Source organism: Microtus pennsylvanicus, chromosome 17 (assembly GCF_037038515.1).
Source record: "Microtus pennsylvanicus isolate mMicPen1 chromosome 17, mMicPen1.hap1, whole genome shotgun sequence".
NCBI lineage: Eukaryota > Metazoa > Chordata > Mammalia > Rodentia > Cricetidae > Microtus > Microtus pennsylvanicus.
Window position 1 is genome coordinate 4,332,324 of NC_134595.1, and position 17,936 is coordinate 4,350,259.

Sequence of the window (17,936 nt, forward strand, 5' to 3'; positions counted from 1 at the left end):
GTTTTCCTTGGCAAGTTGTTGGTAGATCAGGCCCACCGCAGGACTGGAATCGTCTGCACTTTTCTCTTTGGGTTCAACCCTGACTGTAGGCTTGTTTCTCCCCTACCCCCATATTTGGAGGTGCCACCATCTCTTTTGATGCTGCCTGGGATGCTGTATCACTCTGCACCCCCCCCCCCACCTCCCCGGGGCTCCCACATTAGAGCATGCGCAGTGTGGTCCATGCGGGCCACAGCATCAGCATCTGCAAGAGCATCAGCATCCGCACCCGAAAGCCCGCTCGGGCGCGCTCCCGGAGGGTGGGGTGCAGTACCGCGCTGCGCGTCCCCGTGTCTCGTGCCCGCGCCGCGCGTGCCCGCGCCGCTCGCTCCCGTGCTCCTCCTCAGCATCCTCAGGCCCGGCAGCAACCCCCGCAGTCACAGGAGCGGCCGCGCCCGCCACTGGGAGGGTGCAGCCACTGGGGAGGGTCTAATTTGGCTGAGCGGAGGGGACCCTCTCTGCAGGCCGCTTCCCGAAAGGCGGAAATAGCCGAGGAGGGCGCGCCGCTGTCCCCCAGCCCCGGCCCCTGACCCCTGCCCGCGGCCGCAGCATGCGCGCCCAGCCGGCGTGACCGGCTCCGCCCGCAGCCGCCCCGCAGCCCAGCCCGGAGCTCTCGCGGGTCACTCGGACCGGCGCCCGGGAGCGATGAGCCATGAAGCCGCCCGGCAGCAGCTCCCGGCGGCTACCCCTGGCGGGCTGTAGCCTGGCCGGCGCCTCCCGCGGCCCCTGTCGCTGCCCCGCCGGCCCGGTGCTGGCCCGCGCGCCACCCTGCCGCCTGCTCCTCGTCCTTCTGCTGCCAGCGCTCGCCGCCTCGTCCCGGCCCCGCGCCTGGGGGGCCTCTGCGCCCAGTGGTGGGTATGGCCGGTGCCCTTTTCGTTGCCTTTTCCATGGGGCCCTTGGGAGGAGAGAGAAGGGCACGCAGGTGCGTGTACCCTGGACGTGTGGGTCCCCAGCCTGGCCTTTGAGCGCCTTTCTGTCGACCTGTGCACCCTTCTCAGTCCCAAGCCCAGGTTCATGCTAGTTCACTTTTGGAAGTCCGTTTCTGTTGCATTCACTAAAGACCCATTCCAGTGACTGTGGGTTACACCCAGAGGTATTTCGTGGCTCCTGAGTCCTTTAGCGCTCCCTATGTAACTTCCAGGGACAGGGATACGCAGTGAGCAATCAAGTTGCTTCTTGCTTTGGGGAACCTTCCTATGAATGCGGGGAGCATGCAATAATAGTGGCAAATGCTTGTTTCTTCAAATTCCCCACTAGGTTTAGTGTCTGCTGTTGGAATTAAGGTGAGGGAGGCATACTTTGGGGACCAGAGAATGAAAGTCTCCAAGACACACTTTGCGCATGACCTTTGACTGTGTTTTCCCAAAATGCTTGTCATAATGAGCAATCAGAATAATACAGTGTTGAGCACACTGGTGATTGGAAGTCACTGAAATCAGAAAGCTGACCTTGGAAGTAAAAGAAAAAGAATTTGGAAAGTTGCCAACTTCTGTAGCCCTTTATGACAAAACAGTTTTTTCCCTCATCTCAAAGTTAAAAAAGAAAAGAAAATCATATATATATATTGTTGAAAGAATCACTTTACATTCAAGGTTCATGAATTCAGCCCCAAGACATGTCAGGAATGTTCTTAGCTCCCAGACAGGATGCTGAGCTTGGTCCAGTTGAATTGCTCTGACCTCCAAAGTGGGAGGGGATGAGGGTCAGGACCCTTGAGCATGTCCAGTTGCTGACTCTTCTCTAAGCCTTTTCTGTCCCTGCCCCCTCATAGTTGGGACATTCAGATCGAAGACTAGTTAGGGAAGGTCTACAATGGCTATAGTATAATATATAATATAGAGCCACGATTGTATAAGCTTCCCTGGCTCCTAACTTACCCAGAGTATCCCACTGTTACAATCACTTGTTTTTCTGCGTCTCCACTTCCTACCTCCTTATAAATAGGAAAACTTTGTTAATGCAATTAACGGAAAGGTGCATTTTAGAATGTACATACTTACTGGATGTCTATGTGTATGTTTGTGTATATTTGTGCTTTTTGCTCTCCCCCCACCCCACCCCACCCCCAGCTCTGCATTGGAATGAAACTGCAGAGAAAAACCTGGGAATCCTGGCAAATGAAGGCAATGCATCGCAACAGAACAGCAGCAGCAATACCAGCTCCAGCAGTGCAGTGCAGAAGGAAATCACACTGCCTTCGAGACTGGTATATTACATCAACCAGGACTCCGAAAGCCCTTATCATGTGCTGGACACAAAGGCCAGACACCAGCAGAAACACAGTAAGGTAGGCAGGGGCTGAGTAGGCCCGGGTTGCTGCCATGAAGACTTCTCCTTCGGTTTGACTTTCTGCCAGAATCTGATTTCACAAATTTTAGCGCAGCATTTTATTAAGAAAGCAATTAATATGATGATAGAAGAGAAACCAGAGAGAATTAACTTGGGATCGACCAGGGCAGGGTTTACTGTTTGTTTCTTTGACTAAATGAAACTGAACAATTTCGGATGTCCCGTGAGGAACTTGGTTCCCATGTCCCTCAGGTGCTTTGGTACTAAACAGTAGAGCGTACTTGTTCTGGGGACCTTTACGTAAGGATGCAGGGATCTACCTTTCTGGAGATAAAAACTCCTGGCAGTCTGTCCGCAGAAGGCCTCGCCGATAGGCAGTGTGGCTGCCGTTTCCCCAGCAGTGTTTCTGTGTAGAACTTGCATTTGAGTTTACTTTATTTCTTTAGATGGGCATTGGGTTGGCATGGCAGCATTGCCATGATATTTTTTTGTCAGTAAACAATCTGGCATTTCAAGAGGCTCCGAAGAAGAGGAAACCATGACTTGCCTAAGATAACAACTAGTTTGGGTTGACATCATCCTTGAGGACTCTCTGCGTCAATGGGGAACATGAGCTTCTAGGTTGGTTTAGAAAGTGGTATTGCGCTTGTTTTCGATTGAAGACAGAAGTATTTAATGTCCCAAGAGTTTATGGGATCCGTTCTCCTGTGTCATTGGACCCGAAGCAGGTCTCCACAGTGATGTGGTGGAGCCTCTGTTCTGTATTAGGTGCAGAAAAAGAAAACAGACTCCTTATGTTATGTATTTCCTTCTGAACAGTTCCTGTTCAGTTGGCAAGAGAAGGAAGTAGTTAAAGCATGTAGAATTTAGGCCAAGCTTCTGTGATTTGCACCAGTGTGTGGTTAGTTTACTGAAATAGGGGTAAGTACAGTGTCCTTCCCCATTTCATAAATGGGTAGATAAGGATACAAGGCCTTTCAATGACTCTTCTGAAGGTTGTAAAGTAGCTTTTGGATTTGAACTGTTAATTGTTACTATTTTTAGAACAAGTGAGGTCCTGAAACAAAGCTTTCTTCCTACTGAATAACTTCGTTAACCCTGTTCGGCTTGTTCATGTGATTTTGAAGGGGTTTTTGCCCACTGTGGTTCAGATCATGAACTTCTCTTTGGCCAAGTCTTTCCCTCAGAAGGTTTTCTGTATCAGAGGAGCAACTAACACTTCACGTCTTGTGGGTGGAGGGGGTGGGTGTTGTCTTTAGGAAGAGACATCCAAGGTCAAGCAAGCATTGAAGACTAAATAGCTTCCCTTATAAATGATCCTTGTGCCAAGTAGGGGGGATGGGCTGTGCTCTGTGGTTATAGTTTTTAAACTCCAGGGCCTTTGCACAGGGCGCTGGAGGAAGGCCAAAGTTGCTCCAAGGCTGACTTTAAAGAACGTCAAAGCCCTCCTCAGCCAAGATCTGAAAGAAGCTTTGGTGGAATTTCTTTTTAACTTGGGTGTTGAACTCTGTGACTGATGCTTGCCCGGTGGTCTAGCCTTAGATGGCTGTTTTGCTTGTGGGTATGATTTTACATCATATGTCTGACTTAATGATAGTAATATCTGTTGAACTTTTACCTGTCACTATATAGAGGCACAGAGTCTTCCTGTGGAACCTGGTTTGATGTTGAAGTGACTAAGCTTCTTGACAGCCCCTCCCCCATAGACGGACTTCTTTTTGACTTTTGAAAAGAATGTTTAGGCAGGAATAATATTCAAAACTCTTTTTTTTCTTTTTAGTTTAATTCCGTAAATATCTGTTATACATTTCTCATATGCAAAGCTGTATGGTAAGGGTTCACAGATAAGAGATAAGAGTTGCAAGGATGAAAAAGTCGTAGTTATTCTCCAGGAGACACAGGCTTGGCATAAGCAAGATTCTGAGATGTGCCTGGGTCAGATTTTAATAGTGCCGATCTGATTTGGTGCTACGTGAAATTTCCTTTTATGGTCCATGGTTTCCTTTTCTTTGGTATCTTTAGGGTTTTCTTGAACTGGTTGATAAGAAATACTGTTAACATACAAGAATCTGGAAATAATTCACCACAAAAGACTGGGTTCGAGCAAGCCAAAAATTCATTTAGGAGAAACCTGATATCAGGGAGGTGGCAGGGTTCGGGTTCTAAACTGTGTCTCTGAGGCAGGGACCTCAGAGCCTGCTCCAGAGTCCCATCCAATCAGAGTGTAGTACTGGGAGAAGCAGTTGGGGACATTGATGGTGACACAGTTTCCGCCTGTCAGGGAGTTCTGTGATTTGGTGGCTCAGACCAGCTCTGGGCCAACCAATCAGAAAAGAGTGGAATGCTTGTGTGAGAGACTGGGGGTGCTGTGTGCGGGGTTGGGGGCATGCTGTGGCTATGTGAAGGTTAGGGGGGCTGCAGCCTAGCTTTAGGTAATTTGGGTAGTAGCTCAGGGCAGATTGGCAGTCTGGGCCACAATGGAGTTTCTGCTGCTAACTAGGATGGAGGAATATTGTATGTTTTCCAGTGGCTTCTATGATGGTTTGCTTCATATCAGTGATGAGAGACTTGTCAGCTTGCTGCCTCCCAAAAGTTACAAGGAGAAAGCATAGAATTGCATCCTCATTGCTTTAAAAACTAGTTTTTGGTTTTAATATCTGCGGACTTGAACTTTTCCTGCACTCGGGTTCTGTTGCGCTGAGGCACATTCTAATGAACGCCCTAGACATGCTGAGTCACTGTGCCTCCCTTCTGAGTCCCTGTGACTGGGGGGAGGACTGAAATGGGGCTTTCCCAAATCTAGGTCGCAAGGCCAAGCTCCACATTTATGTCTGAAGAAGTTTCATAATCTTGCTTTGGATGCATGGAAAGTTAAAATGCTGATTAACTCTTTCACAGTTGGGGAGTCTGAAAGCTGCGTGTGTAGTCCACCTTGGTATATGTTATTGGGTTTGAAAATCATAGCTTTCTTTTTGTCAAGGAATGCTGAGGCGTTTTGCAGGTTAGTTTTTTGGTCTATCAATTTGACACAAACTAAGAACATTTGGGAGGAGGAAATCTCAACTGAGAAAGTGCCTCCATCAGATGGCCCGCCAGCAACTCTTGGGGACATCCTCTTGATTAGTAATTGATGTGGGAGGTCCTTGCTTACTGTGAGCAGGGCCACCCCTGGGCAGGGGTCCTGGGTTCTATAAGACAGCTGGTAAATAGCCCTCCTCCAAGGCCTCTACTTAAGTTCCTGCCTCCAGGCTCCTGGCTTGAGTTCCTACTCAGACTCTTTCAGTAATAGACAGCAATTCGGAATGTGTGAGCCAAATAAACTCTTTACTCCCCAAGTTGCTTTGGTCAAGGTGTTTTATCACAGCCGCAGAAAGCAAACTATAACAGGAATTATTTCAATTTCTACATAGTCGAAATGTTGTAGAAACAGTTGTCCAAACAGCTCCATTTTTGAGAGAAGTGAGTACACTTATAACTATGCCAGGATATGAGACATGGACTAAGACAGCCAGAGAAGGCAGAGAATAAATAAGCCCCTCAGACCTAAACTTTTTTTTTTTTTTTTGCTTTTGGTGCTTTCCCAAATTAAGATTCCTTTATAGACAGTCTTATTGGCTGATAGTTTATTATAAGGTCAGTTTAGTATGATGTAGCAGTTTTCGGGCCTGCTACAGAAATTAGTCATTTCGTGTGATGCTGGAAAATACAGACCTGTTGTCCATCCAGTTTCTGTCGCACAGGTTCAGTCTTCCTGAAACCATCAGGTCCTGCGCTGCTCTTTTGTGGGATAGCACTGCAGTGACTGGAGGCCGGGTCCCTCCAGGAAGCTTTAGTCTGGGGGTCTAGCCTCTACCAAGATGAAGGCGTGATTGAAGGGTTGGGGCTTTCAGCCTTGCCCATCAGGAAAGGGGCTTAACATTTGGTTGATCATCAGTACCTAGTGACACAATCAACCATACTTACCTAATAAAGCTTCCCTGAAGATGCAAACGCATCGGATTCTGGGAGCTTTCGGGTAACTGAACATGTGGAGGTTCCAAGATGGAGTGGTACCCAAACAGAGCCTGGAAGCTCAACACCTTACTCCCATACCTGGCCTTATGCATCTCTTCCACCTGGCTGCTCATCTGACTTTTCTATAATGTCCTTCATAGCGACTAGTACATGTTTCCCCAGAGCTCAGTGAGCTGCTCTGAGCAAGCTAATCAACCCTGAGCAGGGAGTGCTGAGGCCCCTGAGTTATAGCCAGCTTCCATCAGCACAGGCTCTGGCTTGGGACTTGTGACTGACATCTGAAGTCTTGTGGGACTCAGCCTTCAACCTATGAGATCTGACACTATCTCCAGATGTATAGTGTCAGAACAAAATTGAATTAGAGAGCGCCTGACTTGTTCATTGTGAAGAACCTGCCAGTTGCTTGATGTGTAGGGAAGAAGCCCCAGACAACTCATGTTAGCAGTGCTGTGTGAGATGGAAGATTGAGCTTTGCATGTTCTGATGTCTCTTTGTTATCAAGACTTGCCCAGCTTTATGAATCTAGGAGGAATGATTTGATCATTACACACAGTAATGTATTAATATAGATGCAGGGCACTAATAATATGATCATTACACACACTAATGTATTAATATCGATGCAGGGCACTAATAATATGATTATTACACACACTAATGTATTAATATCAATGCAGGGCTCTAATAATATGATTATTACACACAGTAATATATTATCGATGAAGGGCACTAGTAAAATGGACAAAGGTGAGGAGCATTCTTCACTCATCCACTCCTTTTTGAGGTGCTTCTGTGAAGTCTGTTCCTAAGAAACACGAGCCACAGCTCAGGGTCAGGGGAATGTGACCCAGATATCAATGGAGTAACCAAAACATTGACCTCTTGCCATGGACTGACTTTTAGGTAAACAGTCTGCTCCTTACTCCCTACGGTTGCAGACTGAGGAGAAAAAGAGATGATTTAGTGAATTCAATTTTTTCCTTCCTGGGGGCTGAATCCAGAGAATCATGTGTGGTAAACACATATGTACCACAGCCGCATCCTGGCTGTAAGTAAATTTGGACCATAGTAATTATGCTTTTGAGTTTACTTCAGTTTTTCAAACAATATTCTTATTGATTATTTGGGAATTTGACATGATGCACCCTATCATCCTATTTCCCAGTTCTGAGTTTTTGATTTTCTAGATGCCAGAAGCTCCGTTCTTCTTGTTATGCAGCAATAGGAAGAGCAGTATGGGACAGGAGGTCCCAAGTGTTTCTCCTGCAGGATGTTTTTAATAATCTTTACATCCCAAGTGTTTCTCCTGCAGGATGTCTTTAATAATCTTTAGAAGTCAGGGATATATGTTTTTATGATCCTTGTCTATTAAGAGGAAGTATCACTCTTGTGGAATTGGGAAAAAGGAATCTGGCCGGAAAGTCCCTTTCACAAGTCCAAGTTTTAGCCAAAGCTATGTTTGTAAAGTCTTACGCTGTGGACGCACCCCTGCTTCTGCATCAGCAAACTCCGAGTCTGGTGCCAGGTCTGAATGGTGCAGAGCCCTTCCTCTGTTGTGGTAGAAGATTATATGAGAAATGGACTTTGATATTGACCTCAACAAACTTCCTAAGTTTCCCAGGAGTTTCTAGGCAATCATTGCAAGCTTGTGACTTGTAAAACTCTGTTTATTATTGTGTCATTTGTGGGACTTGGACTAGTGTATCTGTTGAGGGAATTTTTGTGTAAACAAAATATATAAGAAAAGATACAGAAAGAATGTAGTGATTGCCATAGCATTTAATGTTATAGTCATACTGAACTTGGAAAACAACCTCCGGATTCTTTTTAGTTATTTTTGGTTCTGGGCTAGATCATCAGGAGAGGTAATTTTAGTCTTGAGTTTTGGCGTTGTATACGTTGCAAACATATGTTTATCCTGTTTAAGATAGCAAAAATCCCTCTATGGTGGCCCCTCCTCCAGTCAGAGTGTTTCTTTCAGGCATTTCAGTTACTGCTCAGCTGTGGGCATGGAGGAGGGTGGTACAGCACAGTAAGGCATTTGAGAGACCAGGGATGGGGTGTGGTTAGTGAGAAAAAGGTCCTTGTAATTCTCTAGAAGTCTGGAGACCAAGGTTGATAGACTGTGCAGTTGAGAGAGCCGAGAGAAGTGGGAGGCTGTCAGGACTGGAGACAGATGGAGAGCTTTGCTTTAGTCCACATCACACGGCGAGTCATGAGAGGGGGCTTAAGGAGTGAGCATGCTCTCGAGAGTCCATTCCGTGACCTGCGAAGAGCTCACCTTCCTACAGGACGTTAACAACTCTGGCCCATTCATTCTGAGCACCAACAGGTACCTGGAGATGATAAAATAACAAGGATAGTGGACACAGTGATCTCCCATACAGGGCAGAGTGGGCCTAGGACTCTGGGTGTGACAAGGGCACCAACTGTTAAGAAGTGAGTCCTATCGAGGTAATGTAGGCATATGCTTTAGATAAGGATAGGAAAAGGCAGAGAGCAACACTTGGTGCCTTCTCTTTCTCTTGGTGGAGTGTCAGAACCAAGGTGCTGCGGTGTGTAGTTCATGTCTGTGTCATTACTAGCTGCTGGAACATGGTAGACATGCAGAGGAGGGAGTAACCTTTGCTCAAATAAGTCAGAGAGAAGAAAGAACTGGCCTGGGTCCCAATTCTACTCCACAGACTGTGGTTTGAACGTGTTCTACACTATTTTGTGTTGGAAATGCTATTCTCAAACTCATACTTTAGTGGTATGTGATGGTGAACCTTGAGAGGTAGTTAGGATTGGAGGAAGTTAAGATGGTAGGGGCCCCATGATGGCATTGATGGTTTTATGTGGAGAGCAATAGAGACGCTCTAGCTAGAACATTTTGTGTGTCATGTGATGCCCTCAGCCTTGTCGGGATGCAGCAAGAAGGCCTTTTTGCACACGCCAATGCCGTGGCCCGGGGCTTTCCAGCCTCTAGAATCAGGAGCCAAATGCACCTACGTTCTCTCAAAGTCATCTAGTCTGTCGTATTCAGTTATAGCAGCAGACAAAAGACTAGGCTTCCTCCTGCCTCGGTTGTAACCTTCTTTATTTTTTTTGCTTTCTTGGTGTCTTTGCATATTTGAATTTGGATCCTTGTCTCTGAGTCTTTTCTTCTATCAAGTCTAGACCATTTTTGTTTACCCCTCGCCCCAGAATCAATCTTTGCATATTTGAATTTGGATCCTTGTCTCTGAGTCTTTTCTTCTATCAAGTCTAGACCATTTTTGTTTACCCCCTCGCCCCAGAATCAATCTTTGCATATTTGAATTTGGATCCTTGTCTCTGAGACTTTTCTTCTATCAAGTCTAGACCATTTTTGTTTACCCCCTCGCCCCAGAATCAATCTGAGCAGCTCACAGCTGACGCATGCTGTTCAAAGTCCAGCTTCATTGTGTGGCCCTGAATTCCTTCTTGTCAACTGTATAACTGCTGCTACCATCCTGCCTTCAATTCTCAGGGTTAGTGGTCCACCGTCCCTCTTTTCAGCCAGTCAGAAGATAACCCAGGACTCTTTGCCTGGTGTGATTGCCCAGGTTTGGTGGCTTCAGTCTGCGTGAAGTAGTTCAGGCAAGGAGAGAGCTGCTCATCATCCCCATTCTCTCTGGGATGTTGTCTCTCTGCATGGAAGAGTGAACTTGGGGAGCATCTTTGCCTCTTCTCTCCTTCACTTCCTGTCTATAAATAGTCACTGATCAAGTCTTGATGCTGAGCCCCGAGCCTACCCCTCCTCTCCTCATTGTGCTCTTGTCATTGCCTCTTGCCTCTGTCAATCCATCAGTCCCACTGCTGACAGATCACGTGACTCCCTTTATCCACATCCAGCAAGCATCCTTTCAGCTGGATAACTTTTCCTTGGGCAGAGCACTCAGGGTGTGCTCCTCCGCTTTCCTCTTAGACCACGAGCCCCTCTTCTTCCTCTTCCAGCATTCTTCTGGGTCTCATTGTCCAAAGGTCAGTCTTCCTATGGAAAAGTCTATGTGCATGATTTTATTCGTATCTGTCCAAACTCTGGGGGTACTCTCAGAAGATGTGTGTGTCCCTGGAAAGACCCTGATCTGTTAGTAATGTGGCTTGAGGCTTTGAAGGCAAAATTCTGTTAAATTCCTGCTTAATTCGGAGGATCTCGCCAAATCTATCTTTAAGGCCTGAAAAGTTAGTTGTTCCTAAGGTTTGAGCTTTCAGAATCAATTCTTTTCCTTTCCAGAAAGCACACAAATCATGAAGTACACAATCATAAAGTTTTATTCACACAAAGTATTCGGTTCTCAGGTGACACAGGTCCCCTTCGCCACAGCTCACTGAGGGTCGGGTTCGGCAGCGATCCTGGGGAGTCTTTGTGTTCAGAATTCATGTACATTTAGTACAACTTTAATCGAGTTTAATGCTAGAAATTCTATTACAAGAAGGATAGATCAAATTATCTTTTATTTGGAGTCATGATCCTGAGAAAAGCCATCCTCATTCATGGCGCGGTCGGGGATAGAAGTCTCCATCCTGGGAACCCACTTTGGTGCACCTGTGACTTAGTCCAGATCCTCAAAATTTTGTTTTCTTGACTCCTTCTTTGGCTAGAGCCTGGGCAGAAGCAAATCAAAACAACAGCTGCAACAAAACAACCTAAAACAAAAATAAAACAGCAACAGGGAAAAACCAAAGCCCTCCAAGAGGGCTGGAGGTAGAGCTCAGCTGTAGGGTGCTTGCCTAGTGCTCGCCTAGTGCTCGCCCGGCACTGGGTCTGATCTCTTGCACCACTGAGGAGAAAAAATAAACCAACGAAAAGGCATCGATTTTGATATTTTGAGTGCCTGCTGAATTCCAGGATCTCTCTGGAGCTTGCTTCCCCTCGGTATGGATGTTTAAAAACTGTCATGGTAAGTTGCTGTCCGGCTTGCTTAGTTGGTGTTTTGGGCTGTCTTTGTCGCCAGGCTGTAGTAAGGAGGCCACTTGTTGGTTCCCTGCCACTCACCCCCGAAATAATCACACAGAAACTATATTATTTAAACCACTACTTGTCCTATTAGCTCTATATTCTTATTAGATAGTTATTACATATTAATTTAACCCATTTCTATTAATCTGTGTATCGCTACGTGGCTGTGGCTTACTGGCTAAAGTTCTGGCGTCTGTGTCCGCCGGGTCTACATTGCTTCTTCTGACTCTGCCACCTTTCTCCCAGCATTCAGTTTAGTTTTCCCTGCCTACCTAAGTTCTGCCCTGCTATAGGTCCAAAGCAGTTTCTTTATTAACCAGTAGTATTCAAAGCATACAGAGGCTTGCTAATACATATAAAAAAGCCACTGTGAATGGAGTCCACCTAGTTGTAAATCACCGAATGCATAGATAATTTTCCCCCCATGTGTCTCCCAACTATTTATTTTTTTAGTGAAATAGAACACAATAAATTAATTTGCCGCTCAACTCTCCAATGCTTTGTAACAGCGAATATAACCCAATAGCTTTTGAATTGAACTTGAACAGTTTTTTTTTTATTTTTGGTTTTTTGAGACAGGGTTTCTCTTTAGCTTTGGTGCCTGTCCTGGAACTAGCTCTTGCAGACCAGGCTGGCCTCGAACTCCCAGAGATCTGCCTGCCTCTGCCTCCCGAGTGCTGGGATTAAAGGTGTGTGCCACCACCGCCCGGCAAACTTGAACAGTTTTATGGTAGTGTTGTCATACGTAATACCACACATGATCCTCATAGCGAAACTACTGAGATGATTATTATTTCTATGTTCTGGATGTGGAATTTGTGTCTCCAGACTTCCAGTCCCTTGCTTTTTTTTTTTTTTTTTTTTTTTTTTTTTTAGTAACAATTCCATGGACGGGGCATAGAGAATTTGCCTTCTCTTTTAGATAAAAATGTTTTTATTTAAATTTTTTTCAAAATACTTGTTAAATATTTACATTAGTGTGTGTGTGTATGTGTGTGTGGTTATGAATGCAGGACTGCAGAGACTAAGAGAGGGAGTCCTATTCCCTAGAGCTGGAGTTACAGGCAAGGTGAACCCATCTCAGAGGAGCAGTGCATGCTCTTAACCACTGAGCCATCTCTCTGCCCAGACACTCGTCTTCTTGATCAAAAGTCTAATGAGGTGAGCTAATGACACGTGAGCTGTGTACCTGGGTATATTCCCATACACACTGTCTTCAGGATTTCCCTGCATTCAGTGGCTTTTTGGGTCTTTATATTTTCCATTCCCCTCTTTGTCCCTCTTTCCTCTCCTCTCTTCCTCCTTATCTTCTTTCTTGCTTTTTAATTTTTGAGACAGGTTTATACTAAGCAACCCAGGCTAGCCTTGAACTCACAATGTAGCCCAAGCCACGCTTAAGAAACTGTGGTTTCAGCTTCCAGAACACTGGGATTGCAGGGGTTTCCCACCAGGCCTGGCACCTTCCTTGTTAGCCTTTAATTTAATTTTTTTTTCTATCAAGTTTTCCTTCTTTATGTTAAAAAGCGAGATGGACTTGTTTGGTGTTTCCAAGCTGTGCCAGACATTGACTCATTTTAGAAGTGACTTCTTTTTTTGGAAAATATTCTTGTATACTTTATAGGAACTTGCAGCTTAAGGAGGTGGGCGTCTGAAGTAAGCTTATTTAACAAGAACTGGTAAAGCTGGTACAGCCTCCCTTTAGTTTTTAGTAGGAAAAAAAGACAGAACTCCCAATTTAGCCTTTCTGTCAGCACGTGGAATGCAGCCTAACCCGCGATTCAATACAAAGATGGTATTTCAACTCAAAGCAAGGAAATGGCCATTTAATGACCCGGTATATCCATTCATTTGTGGGACAAATAGGATTTTAAAAAATATGGCCATTGTTGTGGTTTGAATATGAAATGCCCCCCCCCCCCCAGTGTGTTAAAAGGCTTAATCCCCAGCTGGTGTTGCTATTTCAGGAGATGATGGACACATCAGGAGGTGGGGCCAGGCTGTGGGAAGTAGATTTTGGGGCTGTGTTTCACCCTGCTGTTTCCTGGGCACCGTGACCTGAGCAGTGCTTGCCCTGTGCCCCTGCTGAGCCCGCTGAGCAGGGCGGAAGCCTCTGAGAGCAGGAGCCAAGGGGCCTTCTTTCCTTAGGTTATTTTCCCGAGGTGTTTCTCACAGCTGTGTGAGGAGGGCTGCTTGGAGTATCAGGACATATTCTTCGTCCCCTCCTGCTACCCTTGTGGCTAGTGATGAAGAAGGATTCAGGGTTTTCAGAGTCTTGGTTTGAGCTGCAAAGGAGTTGGGTCCATATCAGGTGGAAGCGGGCGTAAAGACTGAGGTGGGCGCAGGGCTTGCCTCAGCTCCTGGGAGGCCGGGGTGGGACTCTGACAAGGAGAGACTGTGGGAGGATGTGCAAGATGAATTAATTAGCTGTGGCCCTTGCCAAACCACGGTGGCCGTTAGAGGAGCTTTCCCTAAATGTGAGACTTGGAAATGGGGCATCTTAGTGAGTTGAAAGGCAAACCTTTCTCTCGTCACCTTTTCTTCATTCTTGGCAGTGCAGGAGTGGAGGCCAAGGCCTGGGAGTGCCAGGCAGTGCCCTGCTACTGAGCTATGCCCCCCAGCCTCAGGGCATCTTTTTGTTCTGCTTGTGCTCTACATAAAAAACCATTAAGATAATTTCCCCCCCAAGAATGGTCCCAGTAAGACGCCATTCACCTTTCTCCCCTCCTTTCAACTCTCCCAACTCAAGCCTGAGAACAACTTAGATTTGCCTTTGAAAGTTCCTTGGCTTGGAAATAAAAGATAGCAAGGATGAGACCGTGACAAATAGAGTGTGCCTATGTCTGCCAACTAGATAAAACCAAAACAGGAACGAAAATAACAGATATACAGTTTGCTTTTATTTGCACAGTGGGATACAGTTGAACAGGCCACGGCCAGGAGGTAAAATCTGTGTGCCTGTTTGCCCGAGGAGCTGGCGCAGATTCTCCACCGCTTAGGAATGATGGCTTTGTAGTGAGCGCTCACTAATTGCTTTGCTAATTGCTGTGCGTTGTCCTGTGTGACAAAGTGGCCTTTTATCTCTGCGGAACGTTCATACAAAAGCTAGCAGCGACCATCCCTGTTGAGCTGTGGGAACACCATCACTTGCTCCCTTCAGAGGAGATGGTCAAATGACATTTTGTTGTTTTTGGCTTTGTAATGGTGTGCAAAATTGTTTTCAGAAATGGTTAATCATTATTCCTTTCTCTTATAATTAATTTAATACCTATTTTTTGTTTTACTTGTTCTTTCATTTGGGCGGTATCCATCATTTTGATAAAGTACTGAAGCATTTAATATTGTTGCTCAAATAATGTATTTATAAACTAGCCCTCCCCACACTGTCTTCATAATTACCTCTAACCTATTTTCTATAAAATAAATTCTTTATGCATAACTGAAATCTAAAAGTCTGCCTATATGAGACCATAAGTTTGTCTTTTCATTCAGATTTCCCCTGCTTGTGGATTCTCCTGGGTGTTTCTACACCCTAATATGTTAGAAGTTCCTGAGCTAGGCTGACTCACCGTTATGAAGCACTTGTTCGCAGTGTAAAGTCTGAGGGCCCCTGACCTTCCCTGGAAGGTCACCCTAGCCCTGTGACTGTCACCTTTTGTTCTACGTTGATATGTAAGAGACAACCCAGGCTTACCATGATCATGCTAACATTTCCTGTGTCAGCCCACACCTCCATGTTCTTCCTGTGTTCTTTCAGGCAGTTGCTCAGGCTAAGAGCCTTCTCCTACTCTTTCTCCTAAAGCATCGCTTCAAGCCACTGACTCCACTGCCATTCAGAAACTCTGCCAAGCTGGTCCAGCGTGCCATCACCTCTTGCCTACACTGTCTTGTCAGCTCTTCTCCTGTCCTTGTCCACCTCCCTCCTCCCACTCTTGTCATTTCTGCACACATCAGCCAAAAACGAGGGTGTCAAATCCTGTTTGGATTATGTCACCTCGGCTCAACAACCCCAGGAGCCTCCCATCTTCTCAGATAATGATGTGGTCACTAAAGAAAGCTAAGCTGTTGCTATTGTAGTTGGATAGATAGACGTGCTAATGCTCTTTATGTTTATGTCTTTGAGCACATGAATTAGAGAAATGAATAATATTTAAATATCAGTTTCTCCAGTGATTTGAAATATAGTAAGCTATACTTTACAGAATTCACTTTACAACATGAATTAATTTAATTTAATGTAATTGTTTAAAAAATTAAAATTGTATATCAAAATTACTTATGTACTTTGATTAATTCACATTTTAATAAAAAGTTTTTGTTTTATTTAAAAATTTTAAATCTTGGAATTAAAGTGGATTTTTAAATTATAACAATAGAAAACAAGAGCATCATCTGAACATATCTGCTGATGTGATATAATAAAGGGTATCTTTCTGCCCAGAATGCTTTTATGGGTCAGTGACTTGAGAAGTTAATGTTTCTGGATTCGGCCAAGGGAGAGGCTGTTTCTGTGGTCCAATTATTATTTTTATTTCCACAGGAAGAAGCTCTTTCCTACTTCTGGGTATCTAGGGCCAAGTGTAGAGACTCAACAGTGGTAACAGACAGACATCTTCACAGAATTTTGGCGGGAGGGCTCTTAGGGAAATACACCATTCTGCATACTTCGGGCTTCCTGGGCAGAGAAGAGAGGACAAACCTGTATGTGTTTATATATATATAATAGCAGTGGCCCTATTTTGCAATCTCACTAGTACTGTGTAAGGGTTTCACATCCTTGTTGACCTTTTTATCTTCAGTTTTTAGATACTGACTATCCTATTAGGTGTCAAGTGGTAAGTCCACAAGGCTTTGTCTTTATTTCTTCAGTGTTACTAAGGTTGAATACTTTCTGATATAGTCAGTGATGATATATATATATATATTTCCCCCTCTGGAGAAGTTCCTTATTCATTTTGTGTCCCTTTTTGTTTTTTATCTGTTGTTGATATATAGAAATTCTTCACATATTCTGAGATTTAATCCTCAGTCTCTTGACCTACAAGTGTTTTCTTTCATCTCGTGTGGACTCTGTTATCCTGTTGACATCCCTTCCCTCCCTACATTGGGAATTGGCTCAAAGGCATGACAGGCACGGGTTCTGATTGATAGGCAAGGGTTCTACCATCTATCTTTCTACTTTTATTTTGAGACAAGGTCTCATTAAGTGGTCCAGTTCCCCTTGAACTCACTCTGTGTCCCAGGTTGGCCTCAAACTTGCAACCTTCCCGCCTTAGCCTCTAGAATAGCTAGAATTATGGGCCTGTGCTACTAGGCAGATAGTGTTTTTTGATGTGCAAAAGTTATCATTTTTGTGATGCCTCATTTAGTTTTTCTTTTGATGCCCATGCTTTTAGTGTAGTAGCCAAGGAATCATTACCAATTCCTGTGTTATGAGGTTCCCCCCATAATTTTCCTGCTCCCATTTTTTCCTGAAAGTTATTATTTAGGGCTTAAGTTTAGGTTCTTGATGACCATTTATTTAAATTTTAAATAAATGTCATGGAAGATCAGGTTCCAATTTTTTTTTGCATGTGCATATCCAGTTTTCTCCTATCGTGTATTAAAAAGACCATTTTTCTGCTTTAAAATGCCATAGTATCCTGTTGAGTATCGTCTGACTACATTTGTGTGAGGCTTTATAGTGTACTCTGATGGCCTTCATGTTTTTCTTTAGGCCACTAGCATACTTTTGATTATCATAGCTTTGCAGTAAGTTTTGAAGTCAGTGAGTGTCAGTCAGATCTCTGTCCCCTGCACTGACTGAAACCAGGGGCCACATGCATGATAAGCATATATTCTACCACTAAGCTGCACCTGTAGGCTCTGTTCTTCAGGTGAATTTGGTTGTTTGGGGGGTCTTTTGAGACTCCATTATAAACTTTGGGACATATTTTCCTATTTCTGGACTTCGATCACTCTCTCGATTGCTTAGAGTAGTGTTTGCACTTTTTTCTCTTGAGTTTTAAATCCATGAACCCTGATGGATACCCATATATTTGTGGCTGTAGGTTTCTTTCATCTAGTTTTGTGGTTTTAGAAATATATCTTTTGCATATTTAATTTATTCATCATTTCATTGTGAATAGGGTTGTTTGATTAATTTAATTTTCAGATTGTTTATTGCTAGCACGAGGATATCAGACATTATTTTGTAGTTCTGAGGATCTTCTTAGGGTCTCACATACTCTATTAAGCACTTTACCACTGAGCTACACACCCAGCCCTTCAAATTGAATTCTGAGTGTGGCTTTTGTGCTCTGCAAACTTTCTGAGTTCATTTATTTATTACTATTTGATTTCTTTTTGTAGAATGTAGGATTTTCTGTATATGAAATTATGTCATGCTCAGACAGATGAATTTCTGTTTGTCTTTCCAATTTGGACGCCTTTATTTCTTTTTCTTGCTTAATTACTGTAGACAAAAGTTGATGTCTTGCCCAGTCCTGCAGCTGTTCAGTCCCAAAGAAACACAGAAGCTTATATTAATTATAAACTGTTTGGCCTATTGGGTCACACTTATTGTTAACTTTCTCTTACAACTTAAATTAACCCGCCACATTGCTTGGTACCTTTTCTCAGTAAGGCATTCTCA

At 44.4% G+C, this 17,936-nt stretch overlaps 1 protein-coding gene across 3 annotated transcripts in view; it reads left to right on the forward strand.

Annotated features, from left to right (window-relative positions):
• The first annotated feature begins 555 nt into the window (after nt 1-555).
• Adam23 (ADAM metallopeptidase domain 23) overlaps nt 556-17,936 on the forward strand; it is a 161,999-nt gene continuing 144,618 nt past the window's right edge. For all 3 annotated transcript variants that reach the window (XM_075952037.1, XM_075952038.1, XM_075952039.1), the window contains exons 1-2: nt 556-890; nt 2,109-2,326. In XM_075952037.1, the coding sequence (XP_075808152.1) occupies nt 692-890; nt 2,109-2,326 (417 nt within the window). In that variant the 5' untranslated portion in view covers nt 556-691. The remainder of the gene's footprint in view (nt 891-2,108; nt 2,327-17,936) is intronic.